The sequence below is a fragment of the Bombus affinis genome, unplaced genomic scaffold (genome assembly GCF_024516045.1).
Source record: "Bombus affinis isolate iyBomAffi1 unplaced genomic scaffold, iyBomAffi1.2 ctg00000070.1, whole genome shotgun sequence".
NCBI classification, from domain to species: domain Eukaryota; kingdom Metazoa; phylum Arthropoda; class Insecta; order Hymenoptera; family Apidae; genus Bombus; species Bombus affinis.
The window spans coordinates 309,565-329,239 of NW_026108823.1; the positions used below are offsets into that span (position 1 = coordinate 309,565).

The 19,675-nt window shown below is 36.4% G+C and overlaps 2 protein-coding genes across 8 annotated transcripts in view; one reads left to right on the plus strand and one right to left on the minus strand.

Moving 5' to 3' along the window:
* The window catches only part of LOC126927031 (G-patch domain and KOW motifs-containing protein-like), a 730,127-nt gene that overhangs the window by 13,624 nt on the left and 696,828 nt on the right, over positions 1-19,675 (minus strand). The window lies entirely within an intron of this gene.
* Positions 3,885-19,675, plus strand: part of LOC126927058 (uncharacterized) — a 142,488-nt gene continuing 126,697 nt past the window's right edge. Inside the window, exons 1-4 of one of the 4 annotated variants that reach the window (XM_050743429.1) lie at positions 3,903-4,830; positions 8,150-8,325; positions 9,893-10,041; positions 16,049-16,249. In XM_050743429.1, the coding sequence (XP_050599386.1) occupies positions 8,250-8,325; positions 9,893-10,041; positions 16,049-16,222 (399 nt within the window). In that variant the 5' untranslated portion in view covers positions 3,903-4,830; positions 8,150-8,249 and the 3' untranslated portion in view covers positions 16,223-16,249. Of the gene's footprint in view, positions 4,831-8,149; positions 8,335-9,892; positions 10,042-16,048; positions 16,250-19,675 lie in introns of those variants that run through there. The other 3 variants (XM_050743430.1, XR_007715109.1, XR_007715108.1) reach the window with 3 other exon arrangements.

Genomic DNA, 19,675 nt, shown 5'->3' on the forward strand with positions numbered 1-19,675 from the left:
CGCCCGGGAGAAAGACAGGTATGAAGAAAGAAGATATTTTTTTTATTAACTTTTTAATATTGATATTTCGACAAATATTGACGTGTGCAGTGAGAAGATCCAGTGAAATTTTGAATAATATCGTTTTAATAATTTGTGAAACGAATTAGTTTGGTTTTTTCCATTTTTATTAGTTTCCGTCAATGCTGATTGACGCGCCACTCCAGTTTCCATTTCCGTTTCTCGAAATTTTCTACGTCCTTGGTCTTTGGGACTCTTTGCCCAGGTAACTGCATTGCTTCTGGGTACGTCTCACCGTTCGGGTCTCTCGAGCTTTCGGTGTCAGTTGTTACCGTTGAAGGAAGAGAAGCTGGTGACGGATATTATCGAATAAATCGTTTATTCTGGAAAAGTTCGAGTAAGTTCGTTCTGTTTGAATAAATCAAGACATAGATCAATTTTTATCGTATCATCGTGATTCGCCATGTCGTACGTTTGGTTTCGGGATAACATATGTTTTTAATTTGGTACTTTTAATTTGAAATTTTACGTCTATGATCGTGACAGGAAGATACTTTCAGTGAATTATAAATATTTCAAATTATAAATTATAAATATTTGTTATAAATTACAATCATACTACGGGGAAAAGTGAAACATATGTTTTCTTGTGGAACATGTGATAGTAAATTATTCGAAGCATAATAATGCTTAATTAAACATCTATACGGTAACATTTACGGACGAATATTCGGGTAATATTATCGCGTCGCTCTAATCTGGCATTTAATGCTTTGATTGCGGTCTTTGAAATGGCATCGCAGATGCTGGTATAATATCACACGAAAAAGGAAGGACCAGTGGTTAATGTTGCAAGTGCACCAGTGTGTTGCAGCCATCGGGCGTGGCTTTGACGCCGGTGCCGCGGAGAGGCGCAGAACGTGTTCGATCGATCCGCGAACGCAGCCCGTGCTCATACTGCGACAGAGTTCGTTTCAGTTAGTCTCAGTCGCTGTTTGGCCGTCGACAGCGTATAGTCGCGCCGGCCGACGATTATTTTTTCTTTTTTTGTTTCTCGATAATTCTCTCGCAACACTCGTTCTATACGTACACCATCAGTTTATCGCGTGATCATTGTCACCGCTTCCCCTACCTTGTCACGTCCTTCAAAGAAGATTTTCCTTCAGTTTTTTGTTGTTTGGGGAAAATTCATCGCTCGGACACATGGATTTATCGACACGACGGTTTATCGAGGCATCAGCGTGATGTACTTTTCAAGTTTCATATTTTCTCTATGATACTTTCTAAGGAGAATTTAGAATTCGAACGATATCAATTTCCAGGAAATATAGGTCTTTATGAGACCATAGGTTAGGTTAGGACCATAGGATAGGTTTGAATTTAATTAACTCTCTTATAATTGGTATTTCAATTTTTTAATTCCTTAAATTTAGCTTTCTTTATGCTGTTAGATGATGTAACGCGGGCATTTTATGATATATCGAATATATTCGTATATATTTTACTTTATACATTCGATAAATTTCCTTGGTTGGCCGGCCTGCAACCCACATACGGCACTTCATAAAAATTTGTTTCGTTAGAGGTCGGTGTTTGTTCGTCTTCGTCATAAAAATGTCATGACGTCATATCATATCACAAGGGTTCTTCTGAAAGCTAGATATTCGATAACAAGATTAATGGTTTTCGGTAGCTTGTAATGTCAAGCTTTGAACTGGCGGGATCGCCTTGCTGTCAAATCGCCATTCAGCAGCGACCATATTCTTTAACTACGTTCAAGACGTATATCACGCTACAGAAACCATCAAAGGAGGATAATTGCAAGTTAGTTGCCTCTTAGAAACGAGACAGTTGGTTGTTACTTGTTATCCGTAGTTGGTAGTTGTTCTCCTTAGTCGCCACATATTATAGAGACGACATTCATAGTCACCAGTTGCTTTCGCTAATAGTTTCTTGTTGTCTGTAGTTAGTTCTCGTCATCGCTATGTATTCCATCAATCACGTAAAATTTAACATATAGGATTTTATTCTTTTCTATTCTTTCTGTAGGAAGATTCTTTAAGTAATATGAATTTAAGTAACTATTTTATGATACAATAAAGTGGAAAAACGATTATTTTACATAACGTAATTTTTTAAAGAACTTCGAATTTAAAGGATTCAGATAGATATCTTAAACGTAATTAAACCCTCCATATCGTAACAAATTGAAAGAAATTGCGCAAGAAAGTACAAATACATTTAATGCATAAAACATATATTTAAAATCCAAATGTAAGCGTTGACGCGTGCGTGCTACATGTTCGAAACGTTCGTTACATCCGCGATAAAATTTGTAACGACGAAGAAGCTTAACATATGGTGTGCTTCAAGACGACAGTAAAAAGTGTTGGCGGATTTTTCGAAATTTCTTCCATTCTTAATAAAAATATATTGTATAAATATAGTAAGATTTTTCAAATTTAAATAGTTATAATGATTTGAAACTTTACAATCGTACGGTTCTGTTTTATCCTTTGAATATACCTGTCATTTTCATATCTCCTTTTAACTAAACTAAATATTTGGAAATCCTATAATTTGCACACTTCTATTTGTGAATAAGATCGATGAAATTAACGCGTAATTATGCTTTCAATAATGGCTTCGATGTATTGCTCACCATTATGGCGGATTAACGTCTCTAAGTGATCGACCTTAATCACTAAATGGCAGCCGCGATTCAGTGGTAGAGCCTTACACATGACGGACATTGCAAGCGCTTGTAAGACGTCTATCGTGAAACGTTTCCAATAGCATCGATTACGACGACGGTGAAATCCGAATAGAAATATATATCGCGTATCGCTTCAGCCTGACATGTCTTAAAATAGAATCACAATTTTTCGTTCTTAAAAAAAAAAAAAAAAAAAAAAAAGAAAAAAAGTCTATAAAAATTATATGCAAATAAAATAGATAAATGGATAAATGGTTGTACAAATTTATAAAACAGATATTACAAATATACGTAAATAAATTATATATTTATAAATTGTTTGTTTAAATATCTGTTTGTTTAAATAAATGAAAGGGATATTTACGACTTACAATGAACGTAGTCCTGTTTTTAGTTTTAAACAAAGCAAAAACGGATAACAACTTTTTAAAATGTAAAACTCAACGCAACAGTGGTTTTTTTTAATTAATCAATAACGTTCAAAGTTAATTAATTTAGAGTGGTTTGTACATTTTGTATGCTCGCCGTATTTTAACGTTTGATGTGTAACGTTTGATGTAGTACTTGATGCCCGAAAAATCGAAAAATAATTAAATTTGATCGTTTCGTCGAATTTACAAGTGTGTATATTCGTGTGAAATCCTATGTGCTTGTGTATGCTGATGTGAAAGGCGGTAATATATTTTTCTTTTTTCGATTATTGTTGTCAACTTTTGTGTGGAATAAATCAATTCCGTGAATAGAAGTGCAATCAATACAGCTTACTATGAAATGATAGCACAACAACAGTACATATCGCCATTGACGTCAGCTTCACAAAATTTCTCGAGTATCGAGGTCGTCCATTTGGGTTAAGAATTTATTTCCAAAATGCCACAAGCACGAATATCTTATGGAAATCCACTGTATTTCCACTGTAATTTTTAATAATCAGATTCCATATTGTATGCTACGATTCGAGGAAAATCCGCAGCTAATTATAATCTTTGCTGCCTTTAAATAACATAAATAGTCGTCCGTAAATTTTAAAAGATTTTCTGTGCCATACTTATATTGTGTATTTTAGTCTTAAGGTGCGGGTCGTGTTCAATTAATCGAAAGTGATGAAACTGTAATGGGTCACGATAGTCAAATATTAAAAATGGTCTCGTTGGCTACATTTAAAATCTTTACGAGATATATATGCATAGTACGTTGCTACTAGCAACGGGTAGCGATGAGCAATAGAGAACAGTACCTTCCTTATCTCGTCGTGATTATGTACATACCAGTAATGCACAGTACTCGTACTGAATATCTTACAACATCTACATAGATTTTCAGATTTGTTTCGAATATTACCAGCATAACCATGATAGTAGAATTCTGTTACAGTATTAATTCTATAGTGCCGTTATGCATAATACAGCCCTAAAATGCTTCTACAAATATACGAATATTTTCGTCAGCTACTATATTCCAACCATGGCTTATTATGAAAGGAAATATATAACGAAATTACTTGTTTTTTTAGACTAAATTAGTTTAATTTGAATAATTTTAGTAATTGTGTAGGATCGAACAACAACTTATCATTAGCTTCACTCGAGACTTGATTGCACGTAGCAACGTAATTGCGTTGGAACTGAGGGTAGAAAACAATGTCAACCGTTAGACGCGTCTGTCTGGCGAATGTGTAACGCGTGAATAATAGATGGCGGCAATCACGTGAACCCTACTTATAGCTGTTTCGGCTTATATCGTAGCATTCAACCTAGGGTAAAACGATAGGGATCATTAGAAGTTGAAAGGCCGGCTGATCAGCCTCATTTTGTTCCATTTTTTAATCAAGCGATGAATCGACAAATTGTACAGATTTCGATGGTTATCACAGTTCTCTGGGAATTTTCAAGCGCGGTTCGTCGAATTTAGTCGGATTGGCTACAGACTCTTTTACGAGCAGCTTGAAACTCGATCTAGTTTCGAGAAAATGAAAAATTCGTTTTATCTCTTTGCTTCCCTGTACCTTCCTTCCTCTTTTTTTTGCTTTTTACATTGCGTTAAGACCGGCTAAATAATATTGATTGCCATGGACGTTGGCTGGTTCAAAATCACTGACATCGACGATAACAAAAGTAAGTTTGATGATCATTTATCCGAGCCGGTGTTATTCGACTTGAGCTCTGCACATTTGTTAATATTATTCTAGTAGGGATGAGATACTACAAATTTTAAATAACTTCGATTAAAATTATATTATAAAAATTATATTACATTAACGTTTAGAAGTCAATAAAGTGGAAAGAATTACGCGAGATAATGTAAATATAAATTACATTACAAGGAATCAATACGGCTAGGTAATTTGAAACATTCTGGCTAAAATTGCATTCTTTCAAAGTTAGGACGTACAGTATTTACAAAGCAGATTAAGTATCAAATGGGGTACTTGAGAAAATTCATGTTATCATTCTTTAGTAAACATTTTCAGGTTATAGCCTTCTGCAAAAGCTGCTTTTCGTTACGTTAACGTATTCATTATTAATATTAATCATATTGTTCTTATCTCCTAGGGGCATAACAATCCATTTTTATATTGTGTTAAAGCTAAATTTCTATTATATTTTCGCAAAATTTTCTTTCGTTTTATAGAGTAATGATAGATACACAGCATTTTTTGTTTTATGTTATTTTATATTAAATTGGAGAAAGGTGGATCGCACATAATTGAATAAAATAATATAATGCAAAAAATATCGTACATCTATCATTTCTTTATAAACCGAAAGAAACTTTTGGAACAACCTAATATTTCTCTCCAACGACACTTCTACGATGTTAAAATATTTGATAAAAATATTTGATAAAAATATTAAGAAATTCTAATATTGATTTAAACGTATCGATTTATTTACTTTTCGCTGTCAGAAATTGTTAATTATGATTTCCACTTAAAAGCGTATTTCATATTATGAGGATAAATGATCAAATTCATCTCTAATATACACGTTAGAGAGTCATTTATAGCTGCAATCCTGTTTACCGCTCATATTCCTGGAACTCGATAATTCACTAGGCGATTGCTTTAACCGTGCAGAATACATCCATAAATAATTAATCGCTATTAATATTCCATCGACTTTTGAAAATCCCTGATGTGATCTATTTCACGTGATGAGAATACGTGTAAAGTGAGGTTATTGCTTGATTATCTTTAGTCGAATAAATCGAGTGATTCAAATTATAATGCGGAAGAAAGTCAAAACTATGTATATTATTTTTTTCAATTTTTATGTATCATTTGACGGAAGGAAATTTGGTAAGTAAGGTTCACCTTCTTTAATGTCAATGACTTTGAGATATGTTATTAAGCTCCAAATTCTAAGCAATCTTCTATATGTCGGAGATGAAAGAATACTGGAACCTTCCCTTCGGAACTTTGGGAAGACCCCTAGTATTGTAATTTAGATTTCACCATAGCCGAATTAAGAAACTGTTGTCATTCGATTCGACTGTACTTATTTGAGATTTATGATAGTGAGCTCGGGCTCGAGGCGACAACCAGTCGCCGAACGTAGTCGCGGTCAAGGGATGAACGTTTTGTCTAACAAAGGCATGAAGTAACCCTATAGCTCTCCTTAAAAGAAATACTTAGGACGGGGCACGACGGTAAGCATTTCAACGATTTCTGTCCCGTGGCTCGCCACACGCAGACTCTATTCTTTGAGTAAGATGATTACCAGATGTCGACGCGTCTCCACAGTACATGTTCAGCTAGCCCGAGGACCTGCTATAAATCTTAAGGTCTGTTTAACTAAAGTCCTTCAAACCGACAAACAGTCCTCGTCCCAGCTACGAGAAAATAGGAGAAATCTATTTTTCTCACCAACGACGCTTCCTCTTCTCGAACTTTCTCTTAAGGGCGGCTAGCACCCTTCCCTAACCACCAACATGGAAATTGACCAATTAACAGTAACGCCAATTTCCCTCACTTTCCGAATGAAGGCTTTTCTCCACGAATCCGATGATTTCGTGCCCTTGGGCACACCCATCATAGTTTTCCTCGACAGCGTTACCGTGATGGAGAACCACTCTCCGGTACGATCTAAAAGACGATTCAAGTAACTCTCGGATACGTAGTGATTGCCTCGTGCATTAACATTGAGTACAACTTAGACGCTGAGGAAAAGTAGAGTCCGTCATCCCCTTGACCGCGGATTCGTTAGTGAGCCTAGGATCATTGTCATTAGCTTCTCGAGTACCTAATTATCCGATTACTTGTCCAATTCCATCATAGTCATATTTGCACTAGTAAATATCTCCTCTATTGCATAATGATCACGTCTAGCGCCAATAGGGATTCGTTTCACGCCCTCAACCCTAACTCAAATCTTAACGCCGCCCCGACATATATATATATATAACATGCGTATAATAGCCAAAGTTCAACTCCCAAGTATACGCAAAGCTTTTATTTTCAATTTATGCGATACCACTATATTTCATGAATTTATTTGCTAACGGTATTGAAACAAATAACAAGCAGAGGACGAACTATCCGTGAACTGTTTTGCCAACGAGTACGCTTCCAATATTTTCTGTTTGAGAAAACACACTTGCTGCTGTTGCAACTCCAAATATTTTTACAGCCGACGCTTTTGCCATGAATCATCGGCTAACATATAAAATAGAGAAAAGCCATAGTTGATTTTAATGGAAATTTAGAAAACCTGAAACTCGATATAGAAGGGAAAAATAAAGGAAAGGAAGGGAGAGATAATTGGAAGCTTGGGGCCAGGTTTAATTCACTGAAACCGGGCTGCTTGTGTCATCACGAAACAGAATTGCCAGTACGTCATTTCTGTGCTCCCGTCCTCGTAAAAACGGTTTCACTCGTTAAGAAAAAACGAATAGGCGGTGAAGGGAGAAAAAAGCAGACAGAGAGCGCTTTTAAAAAGCTGACGAAGCGTGCGTTGCCACAACGAGACACACGGTGCTATTTGTCGTTTTAAATTGCGCCGCAACTTGTTTTCGAGATCTTTGCTAGAGACACGTGAAAACACGTTGGAAGTATATTTCTTGTTTTTGTGGAATTTAGCTGGAAAATAAAAAATAACGTAAAACATGTACTTACGACTTACAGAGTAATTGAATGTATACACTGTAATAACCAGCGATTTAAGGCTTTAAAAGATCGAAAGAAAAGAAAAGCAAAGAAGAAAGATAATATGTTGTGGCAGTCTAACTCGATCTAAGGAAATAGAGAGGGAGGGGGGGCAAAGCTTGTTAATCTGGAAAGAATACAAGCATCAATTTCAAGCACTTACAGGGAATCAAGCGGGCTTGTTAAGGTCGTAAGGTGGACAATTATCCCGTGTTAGGTTCAATCAGCTTAGTCCTACACAAAATTGATCCAATCATGCGAAAACAAATGTATTCTGATTTTTGTCGCAGATATTTCTAGTCTACGCACTCCAGTGCCCGCACAACTGATATTGAAACGCCTGATTTTCCCATATTCTACAGCGACAACATTACCTGATTTTTTACAACCATGAAGGACTCGAAAATACTTGCAATCCTCATCTGTTTGCAAATTATTTTCGTCACTTTCGTCCCGTCAGGGGCTGGTATATCCCGTCAGGATACTGATTAATTATACCATCGAAATTCTATATAATGGCTACAAAAAATATTTGCATCATCACCCTCATTTCCTAACGAAGCGCGTTTTTTTACCAAGTTTTATATTTCATTTCATAGTATCAAATCTCTGTAGTTACACGAAAGTATTAAATGATAGGAAACTTGATATACACGAATTTAATTAATTAATAAGTTAGTCGATATACAGCCATTATTATTTCATGTGAAATATTACAACGTCAAAAACTTAACGTTCTTGTACGTACAGTATTAATGACAAATTGTAAGAATGTTTACTGATAAGCAAAATAGATAATATGGAAAACGCAGACCTATGGAAAGAGAATTCCTGACATTAGACAGGAATACGCGATTGCACGAAATATTTTATGGTATGTCTGACATGGAGAATATATGCGGCGAAGTACGAAAAATTCATCCTGAGATATGTATACGACCTACGCGGTACGGGACGTGTTATAAATGGTTTCCGCCACTCAGCCGTATTTGAATTTGTGAACACGATCGAACAAATGACGCGACAATTATTAATTGCCGTCTCTGCCTTAGTAACGATTCGCGTTGGAACGAGGTCGAATCGTTCCGATTCCACGCGCGATTAACAAATAATTACAGTGGACATCAATTACTTGGATGACCTTCGTCATTTCAGCGTAGCATCGATGACATCCGGTAATTGGACTCAAAACGATTTGCTTAAAACGATTAATTTGATCAAACCAACCAATTATTTCAATTAATACAATCTGAACTTTAAATTCGCACGTCTTGTGTATACACACCGGGCTCGAGAAAAGTTTTCATTCGTTCGAGTAGAACCTTCGTAGTTCTTGAGGACGCGTGTCGCTTCTCGGTGCTTTAATTCAACGGTGCTGTAATCTCATCGACGAAGCATCGATGCAACGAAGAAGCATCGTGATAGCCGCAATGCGGATCCGTTGAACAAAAATTTCCTGGTACGGTCGTTTTCGTAATGTTATTAACCGTTTTAGTGTCGGATGTTTCAAGACTCCGTATCGGTTTGTGCTGTGCAGCGCGATAGCGCTTCGTTTATTTATTTGCGAGTAGTACCGATCGACGCGATCGCGCTGCCCTTTTTCATCCTGTTTTTTTCATCGAAATATACCGTTCGACGTGCTCGCGCTTCATTTCATCGGTTATACTGGAAGCGTTACAACAAACACTCAAAAGTTTGCGAAATATTTATGCTCTGCGTTTCGTTTGTGTGATAACATTCTATAATGCAGGATTTGGTTTTCCGATTCAAGAGGTAATTTTTTATATTGGTTTTTTTTTTTATTTGGTTTATGATTATTTGAAAAACGAGTAATTACGAGAGGAAACTCTGATATGACTCGCGACGAGCACGCTTGAGCGCGTTGCGAATTAATGATCGTGACCATACATCGTGGCACAATTTACCACGGTACGCGAATAGAGTGATCACGCTGCGTGGCGTTAAAACGGTTAGCGTAACTGCGCGTACGATTGTCGAGTGACAAAGATATTGACGCTGGTAATCGTTTTCAGTGCATTTAGGAGGAAACTGTACTGATTTCGAAGGACGATCTGTCTTACATGGACAGATGTATGTACCGGGACCTTGGATTTGCATACACTGCATATGTTACAATTCGAAGTCAACATCTTGCGGGCGTCTCCGCTGTTCAATTCCTGCGGTAAGTATATGCTCATTCTAAGAGCAACCAGCTTAACACAACCATGAGAAACTAAAGTACACCGTTAACGCTTGCATGCTGGTCGTTAAAACACATGCTGCGCGAATAGGGTACACAGCGATTCATTTAACTCGCCTTGAATTAGTTTTAGAAAGACAAACATGGACAGGGATAATTTTTGTCACGAGCCGTTTAATTTATTCGTTCATTAGAACGAATTAATTTACACCTGCTGAGATCGCGATTGATGCGACAAATTCGAAATCTTGTTCCATATAAATATTTTTAAACAAGCACGTCGTAAGCTTTGTATATTTTTTAATCGCAACGAAACTGTTCAGAGAAATGCTGAAGTTATTAATTAGAAAAGGAGATTTCTACGCATCGTTGTAAAAGTGTCAGGGAAAATATTCGTGAAACAGTTACGTTGTTACAAGTTCTACAAGAAGAAATATTGAAAATCACGTTCCACTTATTCAGTTGCACGTGTAAAAGGTATCTTGCGTTCGCGCAAAAAATCTCTGAAGGATACATGCTTTATAATAATTGGAGTGTCGAAGTTGTTACGCGGATCGGCGTACACGTACCTTTTAATGAAACTAGGTTACCCATTCGTTATTCGTTCCTAATTTTCAGCTTCATGATTTTTACGCAATAAAATTTTATACACCTGTTCGGTTTATAAATGATTCAATTCAAATTTAACAGAATTAAAGTTGAAATAATCATTTGTACTTCATTAAAAGGTTCTTTCAGCATCTCGTTTTAATATTTTTATTGGTAATATTTTGTTGATCGTTATATTTAAATGGAGTTTTTCAAAGGAGAGACATTTTAAGGTAGGAAATGGACATACATTTATAATAAGAATTCAGAAGAAAGAATATTTCATACAGAAAGAAATATTCCGTATGTATAAATAACTACGCTATGAATTTTATATGTATCGGATATTCCTTCTGGTTAATGTATCTGATGTTTTTTCACGCGAGGTAGCGTATATTTGCATCTATATGTCTCTTCGTTTCTCAGTAGTAAAACTTAGCATTCATGCGGCTGATAAGTAGTTACGCACTGACAACGAGAAACATAAAATGAGTAAGAAGCATGAGACATTCTATAGGAAAAATAAACTTGTTTTTATCTTTCATTGCATATTCGTCAGAATATTGTTAATAAATATTTAAGTTAAGATTTCAGTTGAAATAAATACATAGGATTAGACATTTATTTGTCGGAGATGAAAGAACACCGGAACCTTCCCTTCGGAACTTTGGGAAGACCCCTAGTACTGTAATTTAGATTTCACCATAGCCGAATTAAGAAACTGTTGTCATTCAATTCGACTGTACTTATTTGAGATTTATGATAGTGAGCTCGGGCTCGAGGCGACAACCAGTCGCCGAACGTAGTCGCGGTCAAGGGATGAACGTTTTGTCTAACAAAGGCATGAAGTAACTCTATAGCTCTCCTTAAAAGAAATACTTAGGACGGGGCACGACGGTAAGCATTTCAACGATTTCTGTCCCGTGGCTCGCCACACGCAGACTCTATTCTTTGAGTAAGATGATTACCAGATGTCGACGCGTCTCCACAGTACATGTTCAGCTAGCCCGAGGACCCGCTATAAATCTTAAGATTTGTTTAACTAAAGTCCTTCAAACCGACAAACAGTCCTCGTCCCAACTACGAGAAAATAGGAGAAATCTATTTTTCTCACGAACGACGCTTCCTCTTCTCGAACTCTCTCTTAAGGGCGGTTAGCACGCTTCCCTAACCACCAACATGGAAATTGGCCAATTAACAGTAACGCCAATTTCCCTCACTTTCCGAATGAAGGCTTTTCTCCACGAATCCGATGATTTCGTGCCCTTAGGCACACCCATCATGGTTTTCCTCGACAGCGTTACCGTGATGGAGAACCACTCTCCCGTACGATCTCAAAGACGATTCAAGTAACTCTCAGATACGTAGTGATTGCCCCATGCATTAACATTGAGTACAACTTAGACGTTGAAGAAAAGTAGAGTTCGTCATCCCCTTGACCGCGGATTCGTTAGTGAGCCTAGGATCATTGTCATTAGCTTCTCGAGTATCTAATTATCGCGATTACTTGTCCAATTTCATCATAGTCATATTTGCACTAGTAAATATCTCCTCTATTGCATAATGATCACGTCTAGCGCCAATAGGGATTCGTTTCACGCCCTTAACCCTAACTCAAATCTTAACGTCAACCCGACATATTCATATATGTATCTATGAACGCATTTGACATAAAATTTTGATAACGACTAAAATTATATATTCTGATATTAAATTAATTTAATGAGAATAAAAAACTAATTTTTTTAAACAAGATTTTGTATAAAGTTATATTTATTAGGAAAAGTTCGTCCATCCCTTTAATATATGATAGGATTAGACTCATAGCTGTGTAAATCATTTCATGGAATAGTATATGTGTGCGTGTGTGTTCTAAGTTTTTACTATAAAAATGCTAAATGTACTAGGAGACGTTTTTAAAAATTCATACATTTTTCTTCATCAAACATATCAATCGTTATATTGAAAAGTTAATTATCTTTTATTTGTTTCGAGCTGCACATTGATTGAGACATTCGTGTTGGTTATAATTGCGAATTTAACGCAACGAAGTTGTTTGAATCCCTTGCAAGCATGTAAATATATCTTCGAATTAATTGGTCAATTACTTGAGGTTGGAATTGAAAGAAAGGGAAAGGTGTAGGAGAAGTCTTGCGTTTGAATGCGGGACACTTTTAAAGCCCACAGTTCGCTGAAATTGCCAGAGAATTCAATTAAATGGCAAATTAAACCATTGAACTGAATCTGTTTCCAATCGCGAGCTTAGAAATTCTATCCTTTGAATTTTTATATCAGTCAACTTTCTTTTTGTACGTATCGAATATAATTCATGAATTAATGAAGTATGTAATTGGATGAAAGTTCTTCTTCCTGGATTCAGTTTAGACTAAGAAAAATTATATAATAACGAAATTATCAACTTAAAATTGATAGAGTGTATAGTTTTTTTTTCTTTTTTGCGTGAGGAGGGAAAAATGCTGTTACGCATACCCAGTGATCCGCATCACTGGGTTATGTGGGACTCGGGCGGATGTTGTTGCCATACCCACTAAAAACCCCTCCTCCTTTTTCCTTTGCTTCGAGGACAGACAACCCCGGTAAAACCTGTCGGCAGTCATCAGGGTTGTCCTTTCATGCCCCGTTGTATCTTCTTCTTCAGGCAGTTATTCTGTATATTCTGTATTGCTCTCGTCATCTTCTCAGCTAGTTCAGAATACTGGGCTGATCTCCTTCTGTGGTTCTTTGTTGTCTTGTATCTCTGCCTTCACTGCTCCGCGTAGTTGTTGTTGCTCTCGTTCTCCTCCTTGCTTCCATCAAGGCCTTCGCTGTCACCCTCCTGTGAGACATGACGGTCTTGCGAAATTGCCTGAATTTATCTCAGCTCTCGTTCTTGGCGGTCACCGTGGCGATCAGATTGTCCACGTCTATGTTCTCGCCAAGAGCGTTCTCCAGCTCAATCCTTCTGTCCGTTCACTTCGGGCACGTGAAGTCGGGAACGTCAACCGTTTCCAGTGCAAATTCAATTTTGAATCGCAATTTCCATGTTTGCGTGGCAAAAGCGTAAAATCGATAACGCACGCAAACATGTCTTCTTTGCTAATGGCGTACTATAAATATAAATGTAGTATCCAAATGGGTCGTTCTATTCTCGCATGCAGCTTTCTGCTTCCCAATCAAAAACTCTGTCCACTCCGCACGCTCCACACGCTCTGCCCACTCTACCTTTTCCCGTTCTTCGGAACAGGTATCCCGAAACCCCCGTGATCAAGGTCACGCAGCCTTTTCACGTAAACTGTCCACTTAAAGGACCCAACGGTACATTGTTTACAGTTCGGCCGATACCTTAGGCCTTCTGGCCCCGGTACTACATAAATATTTGAATAAATATTGCGAATTTCATATTGCTAAAAGATTTATACTATTTGTTCGTAAATAATCGTCGGATCTATATTTAAGTGGAAACTGCTGCATTAGATCTCTTTTCTTACTTAAAATTATTTGGATTGGTAACTTGGATGTAACATGTAATTTATTCTTCTTTTATAAATAGTGTACAGAAGACACCAATTCAGAGAAATGGAAGGAAAGTCTAAAAGCAAAGAAAATCTACAGGAAGATAAAACGTTCGAGCCTTGCCAGGCTATATAAGATGCTAAGTAATCTTCCTAGTCTTGCAGTTCTTTCTATTTTGATCAATAATTATTGGTATATGTTAGGAATGCAATTAGAATTTTTGTCCTCAAGCAAAGTATAATTTCAATTTTGTATGTAAACCAAAATATTAAATATCAAATAACCATCAAATAAAATTATATTGTATGGACTACTGTTTCTTTAAATATTTAAATATTTGATAAATATTGTTTATTTAAATATTTTAAATTGCATGAAAAAAAAATGATGCAAATAAATCATAGGGCATTTTAACTAAAGAGACCAATATCTATTTAACAGTGATTAAATCGTCACCGTTTAACGCTCTATCTCTTTTATTAACTGTGCCTTGTTAAGCTACTGAGGATTACAGAGGATGCGCTTTTTTGATAAACAAACGTTCTGACAAATACGGCAGCAAAATCAGATATGTAGATTCTTACAACAGCAGTTATATTGTAGGAATTCCGTTTTTCAGAAGCTTTATTTGTGAAACGACAATTCGCCAGAGTACGGATTCACTGTAGTTATAGCTGTAGGATCTCTATCTAGTTGACAGATCTGCTTTACGTAAAGAATTCCTGTCTCTTGTTCTACTTTATCGCGATTCTCTCCTCACCTTATACGCTTTGTCGAGGAAAGTAATATCGCTACATATCTCGGCTCCGGTTACAATAATTAGTTTCCGCCTAAACTGCTAGAACCACGTAGCACGCACTCTACTCTCGTTTATTAAACATTCAGGCCATCTGATCGCATGCGACGAGTTTTATGTTAATCCCGACCAATTACAATATCTTTCTCTCGTTTACAAGGGACGACGAGACTAGCAGTTGCGTGCTTTCCAAAGCAAAAGCCGCGATATCTGCATGATAACCTAACCTCAACCGATTTTGTTGTACTATTCTTAAGTGGACTTCGTTTGTACCACTTTCGTAACAAAAATAGAATATCTAGAACACAGCATTCCGTTCTGCGATATTGTCAATTTCTAACATCTGAAACATCAGAGATAATTTTTTCCCTACAGTTGTAAATTTGTGTGAAAAATTACGAACGTAACGGTGTTTGGCGCATGTACAGTTCCCCCTCCCCCTCGCCCCTCCAACCATCATTTGCGTAGACATGCTAGAAAAATCCACTTTTCCACGGTGAAACTGTGTGTATTGTAATTTCATTTTGACAATGGTCCAATATCCTACTATGCATAAGTTTAATATCAATATAAGCAGGTTTCATGCCAAGTATTACATCTAACGTATAAGCACTAACCCTGGTTTTAAATACCTTATAGTAACACTGAAAAGATTATTCAGTAGGATGTCTGGCTCAACATCAATATTTTACTTAGAAGATAATACGTCGAGAGCATGTTGGTGGATGGAATGGGAGATGAATGAAGGCTTACTTCTGTAAAATACATAAAATGGTAGTCGGAATGAATTTTGGCGCTTGGGGACAGAAAAAGAGCTGACTGATACTGTCATACACCTGAATTTATAAAATTTTGAAAATCGATGTAACCTTTGAACTTTATCGTATTCTGTTTCATAGCACAAATTATTCTTCCCGAAATGTACGTTTAGTGTTATAATATATTTGACCAATGGTTCTCAAATACTAGTTTTGCTGAAGCAATGGTGGAATTGGAGCAATTCTTTCTTCTTTTATTCTTTGAATGACCTGGATTTTCGAGTAGTCTAGTGACGATTGATCCGTACAATTAATCGATTTCTTCTTATTACAGAGCTGCAAGAGATTCCGCGTTGGACGCCGATGTTGCGAGTTCGAATGCCTGGATGCGGTTGGCACTGAGTATTGGTCCGGATCTGATGTGGTTATCGTCGATGGTTCACCTAAACTTGAAAAACATAGTGTATTGTGGACGCTGAGCTTAGTGATGGCAATTGTAATATTTTAATTTCTCAATAAAGATTCCGATGGCGCCAAAATTCGTACCTTATAAACGTCGACGATTAGCTTCAGCCACCGGGAAAAGAAGTAGTGTACAATGTAGTGTGTTAACGAAGAATCATTTGTAACTGAATAATTATACCTTGAGAAGATTATACCTGAGTAATTATATTTATTCTTATTTTCTTCCCCTTTATTTCATTTGAATAGATTTTTGTATTCAAAGAGCGAGGTATGATTATTTCAGACGGGTTAATTTGTTTTTATATATGTCAAAAGAATGAAAGGAGATGACGATGAATCGGTGACAGGTAGAAAATTGTAATCTGTTGTATTTCCATGGTACTGTATACTTGATTATATTTTGTTCAATATTATTCATATTCTATCATGTAATTTGGGAATATACATACATATACATATATGAAAATATAGTGGTATACTTATCCCCTAATCTTTGTGATTTCTATGAAACTTTTATGATTCATTGTCACTTGTATGAAGGATGGAAATATAAAAAATTGATAAAATTATTAATAATATTTACAAAGAAAAAGTGAGCTGTTGGATATACAGGGTGGTTGGTAACTGGTAAAAAAAAGAAGTCGAAAATATACAAATTTTTCATTTGAGGCTTTGTTTTCGAGAAAATCGACTTTGAATTTTCGCTCGGTACGCGTGCATTTTATCACGTTTCGTTATAACGGATTTTATTGTAGATTGTGTTTCGATTGACGTTATGTTGATAAACCGTTCCAATATGTTGCAACCCGTTGCAGGCATACCGATCAAAAATTCAAAGTCGATTTTCTCGAAAATAAAGTCTCAAACGAAAAATTTTTATTCTATATTTTCGACTTCTTTTTTCGAGTAGAATCACCAATTTTCCGCCTGTACTATCAATTACCAACCGGCCTGTATGACAAAATTCTATTTTAAACACGAAACTGGCCACGAGTGGCTATTTTGTTTACGAAATTAAACGAATTTAATAAATGAAATGGCAAGGAAGGAACTACAAGTGACCGTCAAACTATTTTTATGCTTGAAAAGTAATTCGCAAAGTAATATAATATAATACTACCGATTTGTGTCTCTTTCAGAATTTTTTCTTAATCTCTTGTTTTTTTCCCTTCAAATTTATTATTTATTATTTATTCGGTGTCACGAAAACCGATTAAATATTAAATATCTTAAATATAGATTGAAATGAAAGCTTATCATTTCTCGTTCCGTTGTCACTTCAAAGTTGTTAGTTCAAAGGTTCTCGTACATCATAAAGCAAGGGACCAAATCTTTAACTTATTACAAATTAAACCTTTTATTGTAATTACGAAAATTATGAAAGTCCCAAGCGAAACAAGTAGGGAACATGAACTGCTCAACGAACCAAAGAACGGCTCAGTGACAAAATTAATAAAGTAAGGATCACAAATATTACAACATTACACTCTTACATCACATAATAGTTCTCTATACAAAAGATATATAGCGAATCGACTTTTCACAACGATAAGAATCAACAGAACCAATTAAGACCAGGCGAAACTCTCATAAGATAAGATATAGATAGATAAGAAATAAATTTAATAGTAAACACGTAGGTGAAACACTTGCTGAAATTTGCATCACTCAACACGAGCGAACCGTTCGGAAGGAAAACGCGTTCAGCCCCCAAGGCGGTGGAATTGGGATCACTTAATTAACTCCGTTTGAATCTATTTTGAATTAATTCTCGTTTAACGACCTGTGCGTATTCAACATCATAACATTTCCGACCATATTGTTCCCAGAAGATGAAACAGCACGATAAAACAGATGTGAATACCTATCACGAGCGAAACAGAAATGCGAAGATCCTTTGGAACGATAATAATAAAATTGCATGCATAGGAACCATGGGTGGAACACAAGACAAAGGTGTAGATGATATTATAAGCTTTGAAACGAGCGTATAGGACGAGAGAAATTGATCAAAAAATTGAGTTGAGCCCATTGAAGTTAGGAATAACATACTTTGATGTTTTGTTTAAAGGAGAGATATTGAGCTGTGAAAAAATTGTATAGGTTCTCTGAAGGTAAATAAGATTTTGTTGCTGAGTAAATAAACGAGATTTCAAGTTTCTCTTGAATATTGGAAATTTAAATGTTTTGATGGTATTTTATCGTTATATTACTTCCAAATTTTAAAGGACCAAATCACATGGCTGATATTTTTAAAGTCTTTCTATACCTTTGAGGAAGTAAGATAAAGTTGATAGATAGTCGTTGTTGGTACTTAACCGAGTATGGTCATATAGTCGATTAAATGAAATTTCTATTCTTTCAGATATATATCGTCAAATATATATGTCGGATTAGGGTCAGGATTATGGAGAGGGGCGTTTGATGAATTCTCATTACAATTAGCCATTGCCGTGATACAATAAAGAGTTTACTAGCACAGGCTTATCTACAAGATTAGGCACTCGTAGCACTAGTGATAATGATCTTAGGTTCGAAACGAATCCGCGGTCACGGGATGATAAACGTATGTTCTCGCACAGTTCAAGTCTAACTCTTTGTTAACTAGATGTGAGGTATTCACTGGTTGTAAGGTGGTACTGTCACTCGTCGATGAGATCGTACGAAAGAAAGAATCTCCGTCTCGATGATGCCGTCGAGGAAAACTATAATGGGTGTGTCTAAGGACATGAGATCCCCGGATTCGTCAACGAAAGCTTTCGTTCCAAAGGTGAGGGAAATTAGCGCTGTTGCTAATTTGTCGATCTCCATATCGGCGTTTTGAAAGAGATGCTGGCCGCCCTTGAGGGGAAGTTGTTGACGGGGGGCATCGTGGAAGATAGGTTTCTCCTATCTTCCCGTAGTTGCAACAAAGTCTATTTGAAGGACTTCGCTTGACTAAATCTTAAGATCTATAACGGGTCCTCACGTTAGCTAAACATACACTACAAAGGCATGCCGACATCCGGCGATCATCTTACCCGGAGGACAAAATCTGCGTGTGGCGGGCCGCGGGATAGAAACTATTGAAGTATTTACTGCCACGTGTCGCTACGACTATTTCTTTTAAGGAGAGGTATACAGTTACTCTGTGCCTTTGTTAGATAAAACGTTCATCCCTTTGACCGCGGCTACGTTCGGCGATTGATTGTCGCCTCGAGCACAAGCTCATGATCATAAATCTCGAATAATCGGAGCGGCATTTGTTTAATCTAAGTTACAACGTTACGGTATTCCCGCGAATCCAAGGAGGGGTTCCGGTGTTCTTTCATCTACGACATATATTATATATCAATGTTAATTGTTATCTGTGTTGGCGTAGTGAATAAACACATTGATGTTCGGTGTTTCAATTATCAGAATTATAATCGATGTTAAATGTATAGAGTGTCAAAGAATTATTTGTTGTAGCTGTGGAAGATGGAGATCTGTTAGAGAAAATGGATCATGAAATTGA